Below are 24,536 nucleotides of genomic sequence, written 5' to 3'. Positions count from 1 at the left end.
GATTGGCTGAAGCCGAGCCTGGTGACCAGCTGATTGGTGGATTGTGGAAATATAAAATAAAGATTAGGGGGAAACGCCCATATCCCCCGCTGCACGGCTATCTATCCAAGAAAATGTCCAGCTTGTTTACTTGTTTTTGGCAGAGACCCACACTTACGCATTTATCAATTAATCCAAAAAAAAAAAAAAAAAAAAAAAAAAGCTATAGTAATAATGAAAAGAATGAAATGCATTGCATGCTACAATCATCAAAAAATAATTAAGCATGTTTCTATTTGACATATGTACAAATATTAAACTAGAGAAATAAGATGAAGAGCAGAACAAATATCGCCAAGTGATATGAAGATGAGGCACTTCCTGTTGTTACAAACTTAACAACTGTTGTTGTCCTGCTGTTGAAATTTAGATCTTATGGAATAAAACTAATTCATATCAACAGACATTAAATATTTTAGATGGGATAATGAATAAGAAGTACTTGTTTGTTTTCAAAGAAAATCGAGAAGCATATAAAATGTCTTACAATATGAAAGTTGCATCAATTTTTTCCTTTGGAATTGTTTTTACATTGTTTGTTTACTGTTGTTCCCCCATTCTCAATTTAGTTTTACAACTGGCTTGATTAGGCTAAATTAAAGTACCTTAATTACATGCCTCATTTGCATGTTTCTACTGCCAATTGTGTCCTCATTAGGGTTGAACAAAAGAATAGATTACTTGTTAGCCCACAAGGAGCCCCTGAAGGAGGACTCAGGAGCCATGGTGCTTCTTCCTCTGCTGACGTCACATGACATCACAGACTCCTGCAGACATGAGAAGGGTCAGAGGAAGCAGCATACGATCTGTGGAGGGTGCTGTCAAGAGGATAAGCACTAATTGAAGGCGATGGTGTGAGCTGCTCCAATAGATTAATGCATTGTCTTGCACTGGCCCTCTGGTTCGGCTGTTTGCATTTCATTACTTTTGGCCTTTCAGTTTCTTTAACGGATTATACGTACATGCCACATTACTCTGGAATTGCGCAGCCTCTGTCTATTCATTCACAGCAGTAGTACTTAAAGAAGGACTGTTGCAAGTTTCAGATCAAATGAAGGGAGAAAAAAAAAAATCACTGATATGCTGTGATAATGAGATGATGTGAGTAGAAATGGAAAAAGTGTGTTTTTTCCACAAACAAAGGACTTCTTTTAGACAATGATAAAACAAACTCTTGTTCAAGAAAAGTTATTTATTTCTAAGAAATGTACAGTATAGAAAATACTCCATTCCATTTCCAAAATAATCTATGTCAGTCAGATAAGAACATGTAAACGTCACTTAAAAATGAAACGTACAGATCTTTTTTTCCGATACCACCGTGCTACTGAGGTAAAAGACATCCGCTTAAAAATAACATCAAGAAAAAAGGAAACACACACCACATTTATATTAAAACAAGTCCAAAAATGTACAAAAATTCTTAAAAGAGCAAATAAATATGATTCACATTTAATCACGTCTAAATGGTTTTCACTAGTGCAGAGGGCTGACAGCAGAATAAATGAAGAGTTGAACACAAATTTCCAATCATCTTCAAAACACCAGAAACACACACACACGCACACGCACACATGCCATATCTGTACACCATAAGACATCACAACCTCACAGATCTTTAAAAACAACACTGCCCTTCACACTTTAGATAGAGGGAGTGAACGCACTACCTCCAGAGTGGCCCTATTAGGCTCACTAAATATTGAGACAATTCCCTATTTTAACAAAATAGCAAGTCAACCATGACAAGTCTTGTGTGACACATTTATAAAATAGTCTCACAGTTTCTAGCATTTTTCCTCAAATATATTTCCTTACAATGCCTTATGTACCTATTACTAAGGCCATTATAATGCTGCCAAACTCTAAGAAGTCTATTAAAGACCCTAGACTGGAATACAGCCTACTCTGTCTAGTTTCAACAACCTGTAGGCGAGAAGGCATGCAATCTGTACAACTAAGTTCCAACTTCAGACATATGATGATATATTTGTCCATCATACTCCAACAATGACATTAAAAAACTCAGAGCCAAAGTACCCATTAAAAAGCGTACACTTTCAAGAATTGCTTTGTTTACAGAGCACCTGCACTCAATGACAAACTGACAGCTGAATAATCGCGACAGCTACTTGTTTGAAGATCAGTGAGCACCGCATTTGAGTCAAGTTGCACAGCAACAAGACACATAAGATTTTCTTCCAAGATGGAAAGGTATCGTAAGGCCTTCTCGATATCAGTTCTGTAAGCCTGTAAACTGAAGGTGGTGCTAAAACATCAGCTCATCATAAAATGTTGAATCACAGGAGTCTAACAAAGCAAGTGGAGGAGGCTCTGTAGATGCCACTGACTGGCTAGATGAGGTAGATTCATTTGCTGCCATCACTTAACTGCACAAGGGAGGTCTCACACGTGCAACTTTGATATGATAGGGTTAAGGATGCAGGAGAAACTAAATTGGTTGCTTAAGGCCAAAATAAATGTTGATGACAAACAGTATAACATCCAATCATGAGGAATGTAGAATAACTCAGATAAGATCTGTTTCACTTGCAATGAACTTTGACAAAAATGAAAAAACTAAACAAAAACAGGGATTTAACAGATTGGCAGTGAGCTAAATATTATTAAAGACAATGAGCACAGACCCTTAAAGGCCAAGTTCTTCACATGCAGTGGACTGATTTGCCACAGTCCCATTTTCCTTTTGCTGCTCCTCTTTCAAATAGAAATTCAGAAAAATACCCGTATATAGAAACTGTACACCCTGAGGATATGTTTAGTATGACATGGGGACAAGGAAGCACTCAAAGAAGCAACCATGCAAAGGGCAGGGCTATGAATAAACAAAGAACTTAAGCTACACATCTGTAGGTGGAATGCAAAAATGTCACACTTAAAAGATTAAAGATAAAATCACAACAGCAGGATTTGATGTGTCTGTATTTGTTCTGTGTATGTGCATAAACCAGCTCGGAGGATATGTCACTGTGAGAATTTTAGATTTGCCTCATCTGGGACAAGAGGTACATCTCTACAGTGAAGGGTTCATTAATATATATATTTTCATACATATATATGTCAACAGGCATTGACTAAAAATAAGACTATCCAAGGCCTCTCGATTCCAGAACGTCTCGACTAATGAAAACCATATAGTGCATAACAGAGTCAGGTATAGTCAGAGTAGCGCTATCCTTGTCGGTCCCTCTCCACTAGTCAAAGACATTCTTATCAATGAAGGCAGCTATGAAAGATGCATATACTGTGTGTTTGCTCCGCAAGTAGAGAAACACTGCTAAAGTTGGGCATGGAAATGGACAGTAACTGGGCCTTGTCAGGACAGTTTATGCTTCAGACAGATGACCAGTGTGATCATGTGCCCTCTCACATGCAGCTACTGTGCTGCATTTACACATTCACTCATACATTCACAGAGGAAACCAAGGCAGTTGTAAGGGGGCCTGTGAGTTGACTGGGTCAGGGTGACAGTCTCATAGTACCTCCTTTTCTACACCTGAGTTTTAAAGATATGGTTGCAGAAAATAGTAGTAAAAATAGTAGTAAAAACAACAATCCCTTTCCTCTTCATCAGAGTCCTCCTCAGTTCTGTCAGTGGATTTACAGTAAGTGAACAAGATAGGCAGCCTGTTCAGCCATCCATATTTTGACTCCTCAAAGAGGAAAAGGCTGTCCAGTGTTCTTGAAGGCAGCGTTCCCTGTATTTGGCAGGTTGGCCTAGTGGTTTCAAATGCTGCCCCTCTGCTGGAGGATCCAAGTTCAGATGCTTGTGACGGGAAGCAACAGTCCTGGTGAGGTGTCCTTGAGCAAGTCAGTGAATCCTCACTTGTTCCACACAGCTATTCTGTTCCTGTCCACTGAGAGCTCTGTGTAGAGAAGAGCAGGGAAATTGTCCTCCAGGGCTCAATAACCTTTCACATTATCATCTTAGTAATACCAGCTGCCTGGTCGGATCTTCAAGTCTAGTGGAGGGTAAAACAGAGCCAAAGGTTTTCGTCCAGTGTAAGTATATCACTAAAAGATGTATGTGGAGCAAAGCATCCTCTCTGTAGTCTCTGTCTGCCAGTCAGCATGTAAGTATCTTCTTCCTTTCAGTGCTGAAAGAAGAAGAACAATCAATTAAACATCTAGACTTTGAGTACATTTAGGACTAACATACATGGCTTGATAGTGTCATGGTAACAGATCTGTGTTTTGCTCCCTGCAGAGACGTATAAAGGCCTTTTGGCAGCATTGTCATGTTCTTAGAAATAGTTACCTAAGGTATAAAATAATTAAAGGAAGGATGATGAAATTGGAAATTGCTAAAAGCTGTGAGACCCATTTACATATAATGTAATGTATCAGAAGGTATTTTCACTCACTCTGATCACATGGTCCTTCTCACACTCCCTGTTTGTTGCTAGGTCCACCTGGGGCAGCCATCATTTGTTGCCTGTGAACACACACAGATTTAAAAAACAAAACAAAAAACAGTAAAAATCAATATCATCATCATCAATAACCTGACATATGCTTTAGCTGATTCATGTGGTCAACAGTTTAAAAATTACTGACTCTGGTGCTGAACAGAGAAAAGTAGCAAAACAAAAACAGTCACATGATAACTACAGGTCATTAGGTGGTTGTGAATGAGGCGTTTGTGACCTGCCTGTGTATCCCCTTGTAACTTAAGACAAATATGGTACTTAGTTTCTGTCACAAAGCCATCTTTTTGCACATTTTAGAGAAACAAATTTCATTTTATTGAGGGCATAAAGAAAGCCCAAGTTGCAGTCTCTGGAGTTCCAGCATATGTATAGAAACAATACTAGTTGCAAATGTTATGAATTTAATGATTAGGTATATACAGTATACAGGTAAAAGCAGAAAAAGCACAGATATGCTAAAATAGAATAAATTGGACTCAGACTAGGACTACAATTATAAAAGGTTTCAAACTATAAACTACACAAGAGCAGATTAACTATTTTACCCTGGGTGCAAAAAGTGTTCTGGTGCCAGGCCTCTCTGCTGAATCATCATGCCCTGGAAGTGCCCTGTAGGCCGGGGATGTCGGTACATGGCCATGCGTGTCTGACCCGGGGTGTAAGGCAGTTGCTGGGGCCGCTGAAGAGCCTCCATCAGGTGTGGGTGAGGTCTCTGGGCAGCATAGCGTCCTGGATCTGGGTATGGCTGGCCAGGGTAAGGGCCTCCGTTTCCAACACCTCGAGCCTGAGACATCATATGTGGTGGAGGAACACCGCCTTGCTGCATCCCAGGGTGCATAGCCCGAGGGTCGTACATGAAGCCAGATGCCATGTGTGCAACAGAGGCAGGTGGGTGTTGCTGCTGAAGTGGCAGGGTGCTACGGCGGCGGGCAGCAGCGTTATGACTATCGAGGTCTAGGATTTCTTTTGGGCTTTCAGGTTGCTCTGAGTTCTCAGCATGAGCCTGTTTTGCTGGACTGCCGCCACCACCACCACCGCTGCTGCTGCCTCCACCTGCCTGCACCCTACTTTCACGCTTCCTGTCCTCTAGGCCTCCAGGGTGTGGTCCTGCTTCCGACACAGGCCCAGGGGACACTAAACTAGCACTACTGGAGCCTTCAGAGCCCATCGGCGACACACTGCTCTCCTTTGACTGACTGTTGCCTCTGGCATTGGCTATAGGTTGGTAGGCATTAGGCGGCAATGGCAGACGAGGCTGATACTGAGGCCGATGCCACTCCTCTGGAGGATAACCTGCTCTACTGTTGGCTTGGTTATGGGGCTGAGCTTGTGGATGGGGCTGAGGGTAGTAGTGTTGCTGCTGGTACTGATGAGGTGGGTACATGTTGGGATGGGCCTGAGGGTGCTGTTGGCCTGGCATGTGGTAGGAGTACGCAGACCCTCCCTGCCCATGGTATGTGGGGTGGTTAACAGGATTGTGGAGGGAGTTCATGGCCTGGTTGTGGTAAGAGGGGTGAGCAGATGGAGGCATGGACCTGGTCACGTTGGTCTGGCTGTAGTGTGGATGTTGAGGGTTACCCATGCTGTATGGACCCATAGCTCCATTTACCTGGCCTTGGGAGTGAGGAGGCATGGCTGGATTGTAACCAGGTGAGGGCCCTCTCTGAGCTTGCATACCTGTGCTACTACCCACCAGCTGGGTTTGATGGTGGTTGGTGCTAAAATCCTGGTGTTTATAAATACCATTTGGAGGCCCTGATTTCATCACTGTGTGCTGTGGAGGAATGGCAGTACCATCTGTCTCCGCTCTACTCATAGGCTCACTTGGTCTTTGATTTCCATGGTCTGCTGGGCTAGGCTGGGAGGGTAATAGTGGGGTAGGATGACTGGGTGGCAAAGACGTAAGAGGAGCTGGTTGAAGAGGTCCAGGCTGGGCTCCTTGCGTGGCACTCTGTGGCATCCCATGCATGGGGCTGTTCTGTGGCAGACGTTGTGGAGAGATGTTTTGAGGAACGTGACGAGGAGGTCGCAGAGAACCATGCTGCTGTGCATTCTGGGTCATCAGCTGAGGAGAGCTAGGAGGGTGGCACTGAGGAGGGGTACACTGAGCTGCCTGAGGTTGCTGCTGCTGTTTTTGGTTGTTGGTGTCCTCTGATATTTGTTGAATGGGATTTTGAGATGCTGACACATGCAGTGGCAGTATATTATGGGGAGGAAGTGCAGGGCTTGGAGCATTCTGCTGTGGACTGTTCTGTGTATGCTGAGGGGGGTTGGGTGGAGTGGGATCAGTGGAGCTGTTGTTACTTGTGTTGACATGGGATGAAACAGTAGAGGCACTATTGTGTTGAGGAGGACAGTGGCTGGCAGATTGTCTCTGGTCATCTACCTCCTGCTTGTGGCTCTCTGTTGAACTCTGTGGGAGCTCTGGTCCAGACTGATTCTCCTGTGATCTGCACAAGTTAGGGGCCACGGGGCTCTGCTTTCCCTCTGCTGCCCCACTGTGGTGTCCTGTGGGACTAGGGTTGGATGGGTGCTCCTGATGAATTGAAACACTGTTTTTGTGTGATGAAGCCTCATCTGAAATGCTGTTGGCAGCCACTTTGTTCTCTGATGTTGTGCCTGTTAACATACAGAATGATGAAAGAGGGGTTATCATAAATGAATAACAGAAGGAAGGTTAGCATTAAAGATTAATTGACTATAATTACAAGAACAACGCTGTGTCAAACAATATAGAAAAATATCAAAACAACACAGAAACAACTGTCATTTTATGCTACTTGCTCATACCAAAAATGCAAATGATAATCCATGTCCTGTTCCGTTCCTTTACCGTGAAGACGCAAACACATATGTAAGATTGCTAGTGAAGCATAACTGATCACATGTCATCTCCTTTGTACCCTCACAGCAACCAGCAAAAAAAAAAAAAAAAAAAAAAAAAAAAAAAAAAATCACTAAACTAATGAATATTCAGTTCGCCACTTACTGTGAAAAATAATCTAAATCAAATTACAAAAACCACTTGACAGGGAGGACAAGAAACGATGTGTTCTCTGCTGATTAACAAACTGAGATACTTCAATCTAGAAAGAACATTTGCGTAGAAAAAGGTTAGATTGTGCTTGGGTTCCTTCATGCAGAATGTATATGGCTGGTGAAATACTACAAGAGAAGGTCAGGTCTACCTTTAGGCTGCATGTCTGTCTGTTGAGAAGGCTGGCTGTCTGGCCCATTGTCTCTAGCAGGATGCAGCAGCTGAACCTCAGGGGCAGGGGGAGGCTGCTGAGAGGGCTGAGCTGGGATGCTGCCAATTCCTGATGGGGGCCCAGGCTGCTGAAAGTTGCCCATGTGCTGATGAGGGGCACCAGCAGGGGGTCCAGAGGAGGCTGACAGCTGCTGCAGGGCCAGCATCTCTGGGCTTTCCAGCATGGAAGCCAAGCGTGTCCTGCTAGAGGAGTCTGGGTGGGGAGCAGGGGGACGTGAGGACATGGGCCCCTGAGAGCTGACCCCTGTAGACATGTGATACTGGGCATTTGGAGAAGGGTGGGGATATCCAGCAGCTTCTGGCCATGGTTTGTGCCCCACTGGAGGTGGGACTCCACCGTAACTATAGCTACGCTGGTTCACCATGTTGGGATCTTGCATGCCCATCCCATTGGGTCTCTCCTGGTGACTCATACCAGTCCACATGTTGGATAGGCCCATACCAGGAGGCCTTAAGCCTGGGTAGTTGTGCTGAGGTGGTCCATCTGGCCCTGAGAATCTGTTGCCCATGTGGTGCATGGTGTGCCCCTCTGGATGATGGTGGGATGGGTACATGCTGGCTTCAGGAGGAGGTCCAGGCTGTAGGGCCACGGGACGTGGGCCCAGAGATGGGCCATGAGTTGGACCCATGTAGGGGTGCTGCTGCTGGTGTGGAGGTGGCTGCTGGTTAGGATGTGGACCCATTGGATACCTGGGACCCATGTGATGTCCTTCAACCATGCGATGCTGAGAAAAACAGAAAAAAATGATCAGTATACCTGTACATCACTCTGTTTTACCACCATCAAGATACAAAGGTCCCTACTATAATATCCCTCTCTATGTAATTGTGGACAGACTGTTCTTGCTAACACATAAGTAAACATACAAGTCTATAATTTGTTGATGCTAAAGATAGTTAGTTAGTTAAAATACTAGGATAACTGAAAAGAACAGCTGATGATTCATTTCAATAGGAAGAGGGAGCTAATCTAGCAAACTTCTTTTTACTTGAAACAGTTTGTTAAGATGTGAGAAATTTGTACTTTCCCAAACAATATTGCAATAATTTATACCTGCATGTTAAAGTTGCGAGGCAAGCGATTCAAGTTGGGGTCTCCATGCCTCGGAATGTGAGCTGGGTAGGCGAAGCGGGGATCCATAGCCATTCTTTGAGCATACATGTGTGGACCATGAGAACCAAGGGGACCAGGAGGACCAGGGGGACCAGGGGGACGACGGAGCTGGTAAGATAACAGAGAAGATTCACTATTCAAATTTTTCTTGTACAGTTCAGACAGAAATACAAGAAAAAAGATTAAGGCAATACCTGTTGCCCTGGGTGGTACATGCCCCTAATGTCTCCTTCATGGATGCGTTGTTGGTTTGGAGGCAAGCCGTGGGGATGAGGGGGGCCATTAGCCCAATGAGTGGGATGAAGTGGTCGTGTCAGCCTATTGTCCTCTTCCTCTAACGGCGTGCTGCCCTTGCCCCCCTGGGAGTATCGCTTCCGTTGGACTTGCTCAGTGGCCTTGATCAGACTTTCAGGTCCCAAATGTTTACTGCCACGATGGCGCTTTTTGTCCTTGCGCTCCTTGTCTTCTCGACTGACGTGGAATTCCTCATCTGTGTCGCCATCCTCTGACGGAAAGTGTTTCAACAGGGCCCGACTAAAACACCGTTCTAGGGACTCTGCCATGATAGTGTACTCTGGAAACAGTGTGACATCAACATCAGGTATGCTCATATACAAAACATAAGTTCTTCCACACAAACATCTCCTGCACCCACATAATCACAAAAACACATACCTGTAGCACAACCCATCATATAATTTTTCATTCACTCCCTCCCTTTCACACATATGCCCCTCACTCATCTCTAAGTTACTCCCTACCACTCAAGCACTGCAGACCAATTTACATGGCATGTACCCATAGCCACACACTTGCTCCTCTGTTCTCGGCTCACACTGGCCGACTGACCAGGTCAGAGGGCGTAGGTTGACCCCTGCTCTTCCAACCCCTTCCTCCTCCTCCACCCGGGCCCCACGGACCACTCTCCTCCCCCCTGTCTCTAGGGAGAGTATTCAGTTGGATGGATGACTCCAGACAGGGGGCTTAGGGGCTGGAATGTTTCTCTGGCACTGCAAGGCTCAGATCCCCCTGAGCACTGCAGCACAGCTCAATCACTCCCCATTAATCACTGTCAAAGCTGCCCTGGCCCCGGCCCCAACACACCACTAAGTCCAGCCCTCTTTCTTTTGCTCTTTCTCCCACTCTCACCCCCTGCCTCTCACCCCCAAAAATGCATATATGCACTTCTTTGTTTTCTCACAACACACACCTACTAAAATTGATTTGGATGCATTAGTCTTAAACCGAGACAAACTGTTAATGGAAGGAAGTGGGGTTTTGGAGTGGATCTGGTTTGTGTTCATTTACCACTGTCTTCTCCATTGTACTCCATGCAGTTTTCAAACATGAGCTTCACGTCTGCAACAAACTCCTCCTTAGCAACATACTCCCCATCATTAAGCTTCTTCTCAATAGTGGACAGGTCCATGGGAGTCTGAGGGAATTGGAATAATTCAATTACAAACAATTAAAACCTCATGCAGTATATGTATTTGCAGTTGACTACATTAAGTAGGATGTGAACATAAACTTAGTAACACAAACACCTTTTATGAAAACAATGACAGTAATTTGTACCTGGATGATCTCATGGTAATTGGGGGCATAGGAGTCATCCACAGGCTCCAAGAAAGGCCAAGCATCTTTATGGGCTTTCAGGGCCTCAAGTACTGAAGAAGAGAGATTAGATCAGATCAGACATTAGAACAGACATTAATGTGGTTTGAGATAAAGAAATAGCCTTTGGTAACCATTCTGTGAGCATACCTTTGTATAGAGCAGTGTAGTCGTCATCAATTTCATAGCTGTCATGTGGAACATAGGACATGTCAATACACAACAATGAGTCATAGAAGTAGAAAGCAAACTGATGACAAATGTACAAAGCCACATACAACTCTTTATTCTTGCGTGTTCTGTGGACAGGGGAAGAAGGCTCCAGATTCAGGAGTTCAGGTGGCAGGTCTTTTCCTTGAGAGAGCAACCAGGCCCTTTCCTCTCGCATCTTCCGTCTCTTTGCTCGTTCTGGGAGTGAAGGATGAACACAGAGAAATTATAGGCACAAACAATAAAACACAGCAGTCTCAGGAGGCTTCAGGCAAACAATCTTTTAATTGCTGTTTCAGGCTCTTAAGTCACAGTTTAAATTGCACTTTCTGCCCATCGAGGCTGTCGGGGGAGTCAATGAAAACCAGGCCTTAGCCATCAGAGACAGCAGCAGCTCACATAAGTAAAACGAGAGACTCATCAGCCATCTTTTCTTAGGCCCAACCCATCAAAAGACTAGAACAGAGCAGAGAAAGTGCATATGTATTGCTGCTTTATCTTTTAACATGAAAGGCAGAGAGGCCTGCCAGTCCCCCTGCTGTGTGGATTAAAGATGTTTGAGGGAGGATTCCACATATGCAATCCACACAGAGAGCAGACCAGGTCCTGCTGTTCATCTATAATACATTAATGAGGCTCCTCCACTGAAGCACAATCAGCAGTTCATTAACCCTTGACAGATGACATCAGAGGGAGGGAGAAGAAGAGAAGTGATCCTGTGATTAAAGGCCCTGAACATTCCCTCTCACAGTCTCTGTGTACTATACATAAATCACAAGGCTTCAAGTGCTGCTATGCTACTGGAGATTTTTCAACCATTAAGAGCCAAACTATACAGCAATGGAAATGTGAAAGCCTGTACACGGGGTGCCCTTCACAATCCATTCTGCCCTTGATCCCAGAGTTGGAAGAAGAGCATGAAAGCCCCCTACCTGCTGCTGTCAGGTTGCTGATGAAAGAATATGAAATTATTGCTGCTCTTTTATATTTGACTTTTGGCATTTAGCTTCATTTTTCTTCTGTATGCTTTCTGCATATAATACCATGTCTTCAAGTATATGAGATTGCTACAATGTGGACCTGAACTGAAAATAGTGGGGTTTTTTTTGCACAAACAGATGTTGTACATATTTTCATTTGTGTTCCATCTGTCTGTGTATCCATCCATCTTACCCTCTACAGCTTTGATCTTCTCCATCTTCTCCCTCTGCCGTTCTTCCTGCAGAAGCCTCTCCTCTTCTCGTCGCTGCTCCGCCAGCAGGACCTGCCTGTCCAGCTCTTCATCTTTCCTCTTCTCCACCTCTGCCACAGCATTCTGATTGTCCTGAATACATACACACAAGCCTGTTCATCTGCTCTGGACTCATAGTAGGATAGCTTGTAATAACTATTGGAAGCTGAAAGATGGATCTCTCTATATCACAAAACAAACATCTTAGTGCATGGGGATGTATTGCACTAGCTAAAAACAAATAAAATCAATCCCTAAATTACTAAATAAACAAATAAATAAATCACTACAAATGATGTCTGCAAATATATTTATAATGCTACTGCAGTAGTATACCTACAATCTTCAATACAATACCAAAAACATGTACACAGACAAAAACAGACTTACCTCATCCTCTTGCTTCATGTGTTTTCCGGAGAACCGCTGTGATATGCGAACCGGGGTTGGGTCCAGTAGTTTCTGTTTCTGCTCCTTCTCCTTAGGAGGAAATAAAGAGAAAAGACAGATGAAGTGCAGCCCTACTCCTTATGACTGTTCTGTGATATTCTGTGGCCTTGTTCAGACCTGATCTCAACATCTGTCTCAGGTGATCTGATCACAAGTGGACAGCTCTAAGTACAGGTGTGAACACACCCAAGACGCACTGAGGACGCATTTGAGATCTTATCACTCAGACCTACTCAACTGACGTCCTAATTAGTCATGTCACAATTTCATAATGAACCCAAAATATTTCACAATTTCAATTTCAAAAAAATTGAAAAAGACCGGTCTGACTGAAAACAACAACACATACATGTCTATATGCATATAAAGCAGGGAAGTGAGGTGGGATCATTAGTGGTTACTCGAAACTAATGTGTAGAACTGACCACTTGTGACTGGATCACCCGCAACGCATGTTAATGCCAGCTCTAACATCTTGTTTCCTATTCGACTGATAGACTGGCTTTCAGTGAGCCAGATAAAAGCCGACAACTAAAATTATGTCTTTTAATGTAAAAGGTGATTTTGCATTGACACAAGTAAATTCATTTTATGTTTTCAATTCTCATTTTCCACCACAATCCCAACTTTTTAAATTTCTAAATTACATACTCTATGTGAAAATTCCTGTAATTCATATAGGCAACAAATTACTGATTGAGCCTTCAAGACAGATCGACAGACAACCACCACACAAGCAAACACACTGACAGGCCCTGGGGAGTTGTGGAGAAGCATTAAGTATTGAGAGGTCACTGACTCTGCTCTACCCTCCCCCTCCAGTCACCCTCTCTATTTTGCTGTCTACATTCCCTCACCTTTCCCTGGGGTGACAACCAAGCTTAGGGGAAAAAAAAAAGTTAAATCATGTGTGGCCCCTGTGACGCTACCAATCATATGTAATGATTAGAGAGGGTAGTGCATATAAATGCATGCTGTCCAGTTTGACAATTGCACCAAACAGTTGTGTAACACCCAACAGCAAACCATGGAACTTTTGATCAATATTTTTAATTCTTAAGGATGTATCCTGAAAATTAAATCTATAATCCTCATTTGAATCCACATTCATGGCATATCCGTGATGCAGGTCCAGTGCACACAGTAAAGGAGTGAAACAGCAGCCAACAGAGAACTCAAAGTAGATCCCTAGAAAGCCTGTCTATGTCAGGGACTGGGCTCTGCAGCTCATGTCAGAGTTCATCAGGGAGGCACGACTGTGAATAACTGTCAGCCCAGCACAGCTAACAACACTGAGAGGTGTCACAGTGTGGCTTCTGGCCATCCATAAAATAACTGTTGGAGGTCTAAAAAATGCATGTGCAGTTGTGCAAAGCTTGCATATGTGAGCAGGTGAAATGGCAGAGAGAAAGAAAGATGTGGGTGGGGAGTGAAAGGCAGAGAAAAAAAATAAGAGTGAGAGAAGAAAAAGGACAGATGTTCACATTGATTTATACTGCCCTCCACAACTCTTCTGTCCCCATTCTATCTCTGCCTTGTCTTACTGTGAAGCACTGGCATATCCTGGGGCTACACAATTCCTCTCTACATTACTACTAGCACTAAATCCCCCCCTCCAACCAGCACACACCAGATAGAGTGCCTCTGGTATCACCACTTAGAGAGGTCTAGAGAATCCTGCAGCACAGCAGAGCTGTCATTCAAGAGGCTCCATTCTGCCTCAAGGTGAGCTCCCGCCTGCTGTGTGCCTCGTGAAATGGCTGGCGACAGCAGCACGAGATATAAGGAAGGAAGGATTCAAAAGACCATACACACTGTGTATTGGACATGCTTGTATGCACACACCCACATAAAGACAGATATATTTATGGATAGTATATACACACACTGACCACAATACTGATATATAGGAAATATTTAAATCATTCAACAGGCAAAATGCTGAACATTTGCTGGTTCCAGCCGCTTAAATAGAGGGACTGGCTTTTCTCTTTATATATATATATATATATATATATATATCATTGTAAATTGAATAACTTTTCCTATTGAACTGTTCCTGACACAAAACCAACAATTTGAAGACATTACTTAGGGCTCTGAGAGAGGTGCCCTTGATCACTTCAAAGCAGAAGGGGATTATGGGAGGATTTAAGTAGTTTAAACATTACAATGTCTGTAGTCTTTCATTAGACACCACTCAATACCAAACAGAAAAAAAATATGACAAAAATATGAGCTCACTTTGTTGACTAAGATACATTTGTTCTTAAATCAAGGATGGACAGTACAGTGCTACAGTGAAATGTGTTGGTGTAATGAACATAATTAATTTAAATTACTTAATTGTGATCTCCTGCTACGCGACATCTGTGGAATTCATTTGCATATAAGGTGAACACAAGAGGAATGCACTTCCCTTTGAGTCTTTTCTTTGAGCAAAGATTAAGCAGCGCTTTTTTTCACACTGTAAAAATATTGTAGTCAGTTTTATATAAATCTGTATTTTCAAGCCTAATGTGGTGTAGTGGAAGATCATGCTATCAAATGAATCCAGATTAAATACAATAGCAAAGAACCACAAGAGTGCTTTGATCATAATCCTTATTGGGAGAAGCAACTGACAGAGGGCCGTCTGAAGGCCATATATAAAGTGAGAGTTGTAGAGTTAATGAAGGACAAGACCACATTCATCCACTGACCGTTTGTGATAAGTGAAGTGAGTGACCCCTCTGTCGCCACCAAACAGCCGGCAGGAGTCTTAACTTCCCTGCGGCTGATGATGGAGAAAGGCTAAGAGGGTTTCTATAGCAACAGTTGGTGCTGGGTATATATCACAGGAGTAGAAAGAACCCACCCATATTTACACAAAAGGTAGGATAAAAATCAGGGACCCACTCCAGCTTTGAATAACTGCACCACTCACTCACAGAAATGACTTCCATTGCAAACTATAGAAGTAAGTTGGAAGGAAAACTGGGTGGCTAGTGTTGCCTCTAACTCTTACTTGCTACAAACAAAGCAGAAAGTATGTCTATAATCTGCTCCTGAGGTACTTAACAGATTCCAAGGAAGATAATGATAGACAGAAGAGCATGACCAAATGTGTGGCCAACTACAGAACTTATGCACTCATTCTGCCAACGAACATAGTTCTCCACAGTCAGGCTTAAGTTAAAGGCCTGAGGCCAACCTCATCAGCAAGCAGGTGCGCAGAATTAAGAGCAAGCACAGACCAGCTTTCCTTCACTCCACCTGTCCTGCAACCATCCCAGCTAAGACTGCAGGATCCCAGAACAACTACTGGAGGAGGGCTGAACATTAAAGCAGCCAAATGGAGATTGTGTTCAATCTTTCCAGCTACATTACTCAATAGTTCAGAAACTATTTGTAATATCACAGAGTGACTTCGACCTCAAATAACAGTTCAGATAAAGTTAGGATTTGTGAATACAGTTGATAGCTACTGCTTTTGCCAGTAGTCAGAACAAATAAAACAGTGGCAAATAAACAGAAAGAAAACACAGTAAAGTCAGTAAGTGTAGGAAGAACAAATTCAATTTGCATTTTTAGATGTTAACTTATCTGTTAACATAGTTAGACTTGCTGTTTATCAATTGGTATTCGGACACACTGCTCTGGGTAGCAGCTGATAAAATGACATCAATGTTAAATTTGTGAAAAATGTAAACATAGATTTAAGAAGACAATATGAGCTGATGTAATGGGGACTAATGGTAATGTCTCTTCTATGTCTGACCTTGTGCTCAATCATGTTGCTGATCTCAGGCAGGAAGTTCTGGCTGATGACACGGTAGAGATGGCGGTCCTGTGGGGAGGTTTTGTCCTTGATGCTTTCTGCAAGTCTGACCCACTGTTCCTCTGTATCACAAACAAGGGACCAAGTGCCTCGCTTATGGCCTGGTAGAAGCAAAGTGGAGAAACATTGGTTTATTGATTCAAAAGAAGATGTGTAGAGACTAATAGGTCAGTGAATCTAGTGGTCAAAATGTAAATAAAGCACAAAAAGATTCCCTGATGTGGTCAACATCAAAATAAATTGATTATATTGCTGAGATCCTATCACCTTTGCTTGGGGGGGAGTTCTGCAGTCCATTTTCTGTCTTGACTTCTGACACTTCTCTTTCCACCTCACTGACAAGAAAATATAATTATTGGGTTAAATAGATCCACAACATAGCTACAAAGAACAAAACGATTAACCAATGCAATTGTTCTAATGAGATTCAGATAAGTCAGGAAACTATAGGTCAGTCAACAGTTTACTGAGGGCAAAGGAAATGATACCACAAGTCATCAAAAGCCTGATTGTGCATAATTTTCCAGGCCTTGAGAACAGTTCTTTTTTGTTCCAATTTTTGTTTTGTAATTTTAGATATGACTGTATGAAACCCTAACTAATGTCTGATATGATATCACTGAAAGACCGCATGGCAAAACAAACCAGCATGGCATCCGCTGTAACAGTTAAATGCATGTATTCTCTTAATGTAACCAGTACATCTGAGCAACACATGCACAACAAAATCATCAACATCTCTGCAATATGCTGTTGGCAATAACAACAAACAAAATAGGTTTTTACCTTAGCTGAGGGTCGTCCAACTTTCTCTTCTTTGGTGGTCTTCCCCTTTTCTTTTTCTCTGGTAATGTTAGTTCAGGGGGTTCAACGCTGAAAAAACAACAAAAGGTGGAAAGAACTCTTTAAAATTACAGCCTGTTAACAAGGGTAATTTGCAATGGGAGAACCTATAATTAACCCTTACAGGCCAGTAAACAAGTATTAAACTATCACTCTAATTACACACTCACCACATGCACTAGTTAACCACAGAAAACATGACCAGTGACATAACATTCATTCTTTGTGTACCGGACAGATAAACAACAGTGCCCAGTGGAATTTACCTGCTCCTGTCTGCTTTCCTCTTGACTGGCTCCTCTTTGTACATACGAGTGCCGTAGAAATACCAGTAGAGGGCTCCATTTCCATCTTGCCCCAGTGGTTCCACCCTCAGGCTGTCTGCATCCAGTCCCTGAGGGAAGAAAGGTTGGGGGTGGGGACATTACATTTCTTAAATCATGTGTAGGACTGTATTTCTAAATCTTAAGTCATTAGTGGGTGATGTCATTCAGTCCTTTCAGCCTACATGGCTGTGAATCATACACAGACATGAGGTGCTCTCAGTATCTTACTGAGTGCATTCATTAATTCAATCTAATACATTAATTAAAAAAAATGTTATCTCATGAGAAAACATGAAAATATATGAGAGGACAATTATAGACTGACAGAAAACATGGGGATAAAACTGTCAAGTTAATATTTATCACACCTTTGTTTATGCCAGTGCATACATTTGCCAATATTGTGCTACTGTACAGGAGGTTCTCTTTGTTACGCTGCTACATTCTATTATAAATCCAAGTTTCAATATACATAAAAAATAATAAACCTCCTTCTCATCCCACAGTAAAACACTCCCCTAGAGTTATTACATGATTAAAAAAAAAGAAAATTCTTACAGCACTTTACTACCACACGAAGTAAGGTGAAAACCTGTGGTTACGCATTAACTATGTAATCTCAGTAGAGTTTTTGCAAAGCCTTGAACCCCAGTATCATCACACACAACTACATGCTGTGATTTCAGTTCAGTTGTTACAAAAACAAAAACTCAACCATAATGTCTGGGGTCTTTTAGCTGATTGTCATGAGTTGTGTACCTTAAGCAGGTCAAAGACATCAGCAGCATCTAGACGGTAATCACAGAGCCGGTGTAGCAGTTCCACCTGAGTCCGAGGGGGGAGGTTCTCGAAGGGCCCCTCTCTGAGTGGGTTGGGCTTCCCCTCTTCCAGTTCCCACCTGTAGCTGATGATGTCGTCCAGGTAACTGCTAAATGCCTGAGGGCTAGAGAGCAGAGCAAAACAGCAGGAGAGATTGACAGGAAGTGAGCGCAGCATGTGCTGTGTTTCTCAAGACCACAAAAATACATGACTTCAAACAGTCCGAAAACATTTTCAAAAGTAGATAAAATATCTTAAAATAAAATTATTGACTTTTTTTGGTAGTTTAGTTTAGCAAATTCATTTGAAGTCTTTAAAAAAATGTATACTCTTAGTGCCATGACTAGTACTATATCTATAGAGGAAGCAGCCAGTGACATTCTTGTGGCTGATATACTTTTATATGATCACAACCTTTTGTTGTTGTTGTTTTTGAGGTTGCCGTTTCTCGCGTGTGCCTGTCAGTGTCTATTCTTCTTTTTCGTCTTTGCCAAATCTGCAGATTTCTCTCCACCTAAGATCCTTAATTTGTTACTTGCTGGTATGAAAAGTTGTGATGGATTAGTGTCCAGCTTTATGTGAGGGTCTCAGGTTTGGTGTGCTCTATAAATAACTTCTTTTATAATTTGGTGCTATGGAAATAAAATTGACCTAACTCAAAAATCTGACTGTTTAATGATCATGGATCATGAAGTTATAAGGAACATAATATATGAATGTATGAACCGTGAATTAGGATGTTTGAAAACTCTCCTATGATGTTTATTTGAACAAACAATGAAAAAGAATTCAGACAGAAGGTTTTTTTGGTCCATTGAATTCTGTCAGTGTGGATAAATGCAACCAATTCAATTGCAAATGCAGTGTGAACATTGCAAAGCCGAGACACCAAGTTTCAATATCTACTAGTGCACCATTGTAATAAATAGCTTAAGAAACAAAGTTCAAACTACCATAGTGGCTGTAGAGAGGGAAGAGGTGGGGCTGAAGGAAAAAAAAAAAGTTTCTTTGAATGGGAGTTGATTTGTATTTCTGCAAAGAGTGGGAGCTGGTGAATAAATGCTGTTTCCTGTTCAGGTCTACCCACTTAAACAGTAACCTTCACTTCCAAATCAGACTAACAGAACAACAGCTTGGGGCAGGAGTGAGCATCTATGCAACAGCAAAGAGAAAGTGGGACAGAAAATATGGCTTATCTTGAAAGAGCAGTGTGCACTTTCTACACAGCTGCAGCCCCCCCCCCCACTGCCCCATCCCTCTCCTCCTTTCTATCCTTCGTTCTCTCCAACATCCTCCCTCCCTTCTTTCCCCCGCTCCGGCAGAGCGTTTAACGCGTGCGGATGAAAAGGGCAGCTCTGTGAAAGGCCATTGCTGAGCAGCCACCCCCAGGATGCCAGCGCCTGTCCAGTCCAATAAAGCAGCTTGTCCTCCTGTTACCGGCTGCCTGGATGGAAAAACTGGATCACTCCTGCCGCTCTGCTTATCAGTTTACTTGTACCAGTATGCTACTTTCTAATGATGTGCTAGAGCAAGAGGTGTACACAGGGGAAAGCCCTGTGAGAGATAAAGCAGGTTTGTGGATTTGAATAACAACCTGTGCTACATACTCACTTTCTCCCATCACTTGAGCAGAGGGAGGATAAAGGTTTCAGTGGCTATGCTGTTCCCTTTCATCACAGCAGTAGTAGAGAATGATTTCACCACAGCCTTTAACTCATCATATGGTGAGTAAATTCTGACTTCTCAGTGAGTCATACTGCTGGTGACACACACTTCCTATGACGGTTCCTGCATGTTCTGACTAATTTGAAGTTGATGGAAATACTTTAACTTTGGCAGCTCCAAATAAAAATGAAAAAAAAAAGTTCCTTGAATCTGTCCCTGATGTTAAAAAAACTAACAATAGGGATCCAGCAGCATTTGCTGCTCAGAACCCTAAAAAAAAAACACCTGCAGGTAATGTTTTAGGCGCTGTGCTACTTCTGCCAGGATTAAGACCTAAACATAGGTCTGTTGCACCTAATTCAACAAGTCAGAGCAGGTTAACAACTGGTTTACGGACATTAAAACAGTAGGACATGTGTCGTCTTGTGCCATTTATCATTGCTCGTTCTCCCTCATGATACATTGGTAACCAGTAAACTTTCTCACAAAAACCATTCTCTTGTGAATGCACTTTAACAAGGCAGGGTATCAAAACTGTTATGTAACCAACGCTGGCATCATCCAACCCATCAGTTTCATAATTTACTTGTATTTGATTAGATACTTGTTTAACCTGACACATTTCTAATTTTAAATTATTCTTTATTTAGAATTTTGGATTCTTTTGTTCAATGAAAAATGATTTTGAAGAAAAACACTCTTATATTTCTTTAAGCAAGGTGCTAAAAAAGTATTGTTTTTGTATTGCTGCCCAAACTTATCAGTATTTTGCATAAAATTTCAAATGATTCCCAGCCATGACTCCTGTCCTACCGCATTTGACTCAATACCTACTCTGTCTGTTGGGGATGCCAAAACATATTGCAGTGAATATATTGACATTAGTATCAACAGACTTTGCCAATATACCAGATACTTACGTAATGTCAGTGCGCTGGTAGCATCCCTGCAACAGGCAGGCAATGAGGTCTCCAAGGAAGTCCAAGTCCTGCTCTGACAGGGCTTTCTCCAACTCCTGAACACAACAAAGGACATACTAGAGTCAATGCACCTAAGAATTGCTCTGCAAGTACTTTTATAGAGGCGTACAAAAAATCTCTACAGACTCAAATTCAAACATCAATTAACATTTCTTGTAACAGCTCTGTTTTTTTCCTGACATGAGTTGGCCTCGCCAGCCCTTTAGATGGCTCCATGTCGATTTGAGCAATGTAAAAAGTAAAGGAAAAAGTGATTTAACCTGCCCCATCTTCATTGAAGGCAAGCGTTTGGGCACATTTGGAGCTTGATGAGACCCAAGTTATGTGCAGGTTTTAGATACATTTTTAAATACTTGAAAACCCGATAATTAGTAAAGCGTACGTCATGCAAGGGAGCTAGTAAAAACGAAATAGTAATTTTGACATTAAGGTGTATTGACTGATTTCCAGACCTCAATCATGCATTAAGTAACCCGCAAGCAAACATTCCACCTTAAAAGTGTCCGGTAGCTGCCGGTAGCCTCTGAGCTGCACAGTAAATAGTAGTAAAGATGGAAAGGCAGAAAACATCCTTTCTTTCATCATTCACTCTTCTGACATTTCTTTATTTGTGGTGCATTTACAAAGAAACATGACAAAGGTAGCCTGTTACACTTGTACAGCTTGTGCTGCTTCCACACTGCTGCTGGAAATGAAAGCTAGTTTAGCTACATTCTGAATGGATGTGACCTCATTCGCTCTTCACAAGTACATGAAATTAAAACACCAACTACTTGCGTTCATTCACCTGCTGCTTAATGCCACGCTGATTACACCCTACTACATCTATGGTACAGTCTAATATTACTGAGCTGGATGTTTTCCTGTTGCATCATATTCTGACGTTAACAAACTGTTCATAAAGTCAGTCTAACATTTGATCACGTGGTCGTAGTTGACTGATGTATGTAAACTTGCCACCGTAGAACAGTGGCTGTAAGTTTATGCATCAGAAGAATAAGACATTTTATTAGTGAGGTCTCAGCATACGTGTTGGTACCAGTGTGAGGTAATCTGGCAGAGGCAGACGGCAGGAGGGAAGGTTGGAATTTGCAACTTGTCTGATTAGGGCTTCTTGGTTTGCCAGTGGTTGTTTGGCTGGAGCTGAGGTTCAAGTTCAGCCATGACCCCTCTCCTGCCTGGCATTGTGTTTCAGCCATTGAGGTTTTATGAAGCGGCAGTAACCAGCCGAGCAAACTCTAAAAGACCTGAAAGCACCAAGGAGAGATGGCAGGCAGCAGGGGCCTAGAGCTACAACACAGCCATGCCCCCTCCTCTCCTCTGCTGACCAACCCCACACAGCTTCCCAGCTACACTGCTCTCCTCAGTGATACCCACCCAAAGGCTTGGGTGTAGAAGAGGCGGGGGGAGAGACAGGGAACAGGAGGCTGAGAGGGCAGAAATGCTAATGCAAAGTGCTCCATCAGCCAAGTGTCCATTTCACTTAAAGCCCCCTTTTTTCAGGATGCAAAGCAGCCCCTTCAGGCTGAAGCCCGACCAGTCGCTCTTCAGAAAAAGAACATGGCTGCCTGCAGCTGACCACTCCTCACCCCTCTTGGTGACTGCTGTCTAACTAACAACAAATTCTAGTCTATAGTATCCTCTCCTCCCAGCTTCAAGAAGAAGAAAAAAGTGGACGCGGAGGCATGTTTAATTATTCTGCACTCACTCTTCTCTCCACTGTCTGCCTCTCTCTAGAGAAACCTGGGTGAGCTCAGAGGTCAACAAAGGTCAGCATACACACCTCCCGGCTATGGAGGACGACGGAAGCCAGGAGCCAACAAGTCAGCGCGATGAAAAACAGAAGAGGAGGAGGGGAGGGACAGAGAGGAGGTTGGGAAAGAAGTTGAAAAACAGGATAAGATAAATGTTTCTGCTTGAGATTAGAAGAGAAAACCATGAGGAAAACACTGGGGACAGCTTGCTCCTGCTCCTGACTCAAGCTACTGTAGAAACATACCAGGAAAACGAGTTTGATGACTCATGACTCAAAGGAAGAACAGTTCAAGTTTTATGAGCATATTCTAATGATTTTAAACAATTTAAAAGCCTACAGATCAACATGCTGACAAAGGCAAACAAGACAGACTCTAATGGATCTCAGAATAATTCAACAAGACTTTGACAGGATGTCCTAAGGTTATGGGATTGGTGCGTGCATGTGAGAGTAAAGCCAGGAGAACACCAAATGTTATTTAAAGTGTTATGGTAGCAAAACATTTCATATTTACTGACCATTCTTCCCGTTTTGCCATGGCAATGATGCATAATGACAAGACAACTCAAGCAACATTACAATTTGCAGTTAGACTGACATGGGATTTGAAGACAATTAAACTTTATAGGTAGTGAATGTATCCCTTATATTGGCTGCAAAAAAAACGAAAAGAAGGATTCATTTCCTGTCATGTCCTGTCAACCACAAGCTAAGAGATTAGTGCAGTCATACGTTCACAGAAAAAGACCAAAAGCCCAAATTTAGTGGTCAACACAATTTTACATACCCCTGAATTAGACTCTTAATACTGCTGCGGCATTGCTTGTGCACACACTGGCAAGTACGGAAAATCTAGATCTCACACCACAAGAGCAACAGTTAACACAACAAACACATTATGGTTCTGGACATGCTACACTAAAAAGAAAGGAGAGACAAGGTATGTGCTGCTGTTCTCACATTAACATAAGCAACAGTGCTTCTTACGACACATTGGAGGTTTTCCTCAAATCTTGACAATTTGATTGGCATACCTATCTAAACTACAAACTATTTACTGTACATCCAGTCTAAGACAAAGGAGGCAGAGCTTTAAGAGCAAAGAGGCACTGACTTGAGGTTTAAAAGAGTTACTTAAGCTAGCACATCTGTCATGACTTGTTCGCGCATATGTGGGTGATCCAGGGGCAGAGCTCTGTCATAATCATGAGCTCTGATCATCTGAGTCTATCTATCTATGCCTATCTCCGTGTGCACAGGATGGCGAGAGATCTTGTGTCACGCTCCCTTCCACTTCCCAGTCCCCTGTCAGGCAGCCTCTGGGCCAGAGTGAGCCCATCCATCAGACACAAACTGCACTTTGATCACAGTTCGAAAAAGCTGTGGGGCACATCTGGGGGAAGAGTGGAGAGTTGAGTACAGCACAGCAGAGTGGAGAGCTTGTTACAGCCCCTGGATTAACACCACCCTGCTCCACCTTTGAAGTGCCACACAACAGCTCAGATGGCAGAGGGAAGGGGAATTAATGTGGTATCCGTGCACTTTCTTCAGCCATCCATCCAGCCGGCCAATCCTTTTGGTGCTAACAAACACTCAGTTTAATGAAGGGCTGCAAGGGACGCGGCAGTGCAGCTGGATATGTCCTGTGGCAACCTTTCCCCTTGATAACCCCATACACACAAGAAGCAGCACCCAAACTAATACACTATGGGGACACGACTCACGACCTTTGACAAACATAGTCAACAACAGAAAAATACACACGTTTTTACTGACATTCATTCATACACGTGTCAACAGAGTGCATTGCCTTAGCTGCTTCACATTAATGATCAATGGGACTCAAAGATAAGAGAGCTGGATAAGTGATAAGCTACAAAGAGTAGAAATCATAGAGCCAAACTGTCGGATTTAACACTGAGCTACTGCTGTGAACAAAACAGGCTG

At 42.7% G+C, this 24,536-nt stretch overlaps 1 protein-coding gene across 1 annotated transcript in view; it reads right to left on the bottom strand.

Annotated features, from left to right (window-relative positions):
• Window positions 1–1,213: 1,213 nt before the first annotated feature.
• The window catches only part of cecr2 (CECR2 histone acetyl-lysine reader), a 36,994-nt gene continuing 13,671 nt past the window's right edge, over window positions 1,214–24,536 (bottom strand). Inside the window, exons 2-19 of the mRNA XM_071505420.1 lie at window positions 20,774–20,868; window positions 18,129–18,312; window positions 17,310–17,437; window positions 16,987–17,073; window positions 16,468–16,535; window positions 16,141–16,301; window positions 12,321–12,410; window positions 11,873–12,023; window positions 10,768–10,897; window positions 10,640–10,677; window positions 10,451–10,542; window positions 10,181–10,307; window positions 9,067–9,446; window positions 8,813–8,980; window positions 7,679–8,483; window positions 5,036–7,109; window positions 4,425–4,495; window positions 1,214–4,157 (exon numbers count right to left, since the gene is read on the bottom strand). Of these exons, the coding sequence (XP_071361521.1) occupies window positions 4,444–4,495; window positions 5,036–7,109; window positions 7,679–8,483; window positions 8,813–8,980; window positions 9,067–9,446; window positions 10,181–10,307; window positions 10,451–10,542; window positions 10,640–10,677; window positions 10,768–10,897; window positions 11,873–12,023; window positions 12,321–12,410; window positions 16,141–16,301; window positions 16,468–16,535; window positions 16,987–17,073; window positions 17,310–17,437; window positions 18,129–18,312; window positions 20,774–20,868 (4,830 nt within the window). The 3' untranslated portion in view covers window positions 1,214–4,157; window positions 4,425–4,443. The remainder of the gene's footprint in view (window positions 4,158–4,424; window positions 4,496–5,035; window positions 7,110–7,678; window positions 8,484–8,812; window positions 8,981–9,066; window positions 9,447–10,180; window positions 10,308–10,450; window positions 10,543–10,639; window positions 10,678–10,767; window positions 10,898–11,872; window positions 12,024–12,320; window positions 12,411–16,140; window positions 16,302–16,467; window positions 16,536–16,986; window positions 17,074–17,309; window positions 17,438–18,128; window positions 18,313–20,773; window positions 20,869–24,536) is intronic.

The sequence above is a fragment of the Trachinotus anak genome, unplaced genomic scaffold, assembly GCF_046630095.1.
Source record: "Trachinotus anak isolate AG129_WGS33_773 ecotype Australia unplaced genomic scaffold, CSIRO_AGI_Tana_v1 ptg000002l, whole genome shotgun sequence".
NCBI classification, from domain to species: domain Eukaryota; kingdom Metazoa; phylum Chordata; class Actinopteri; order Carangiformes; family Carangidae; genus Trachinotus; species Trachinotus anak.
Note: the sequence above shows the minus strand (reverse complement) of the source record. Positions and strands in the feature narration are given on the sequence as shown.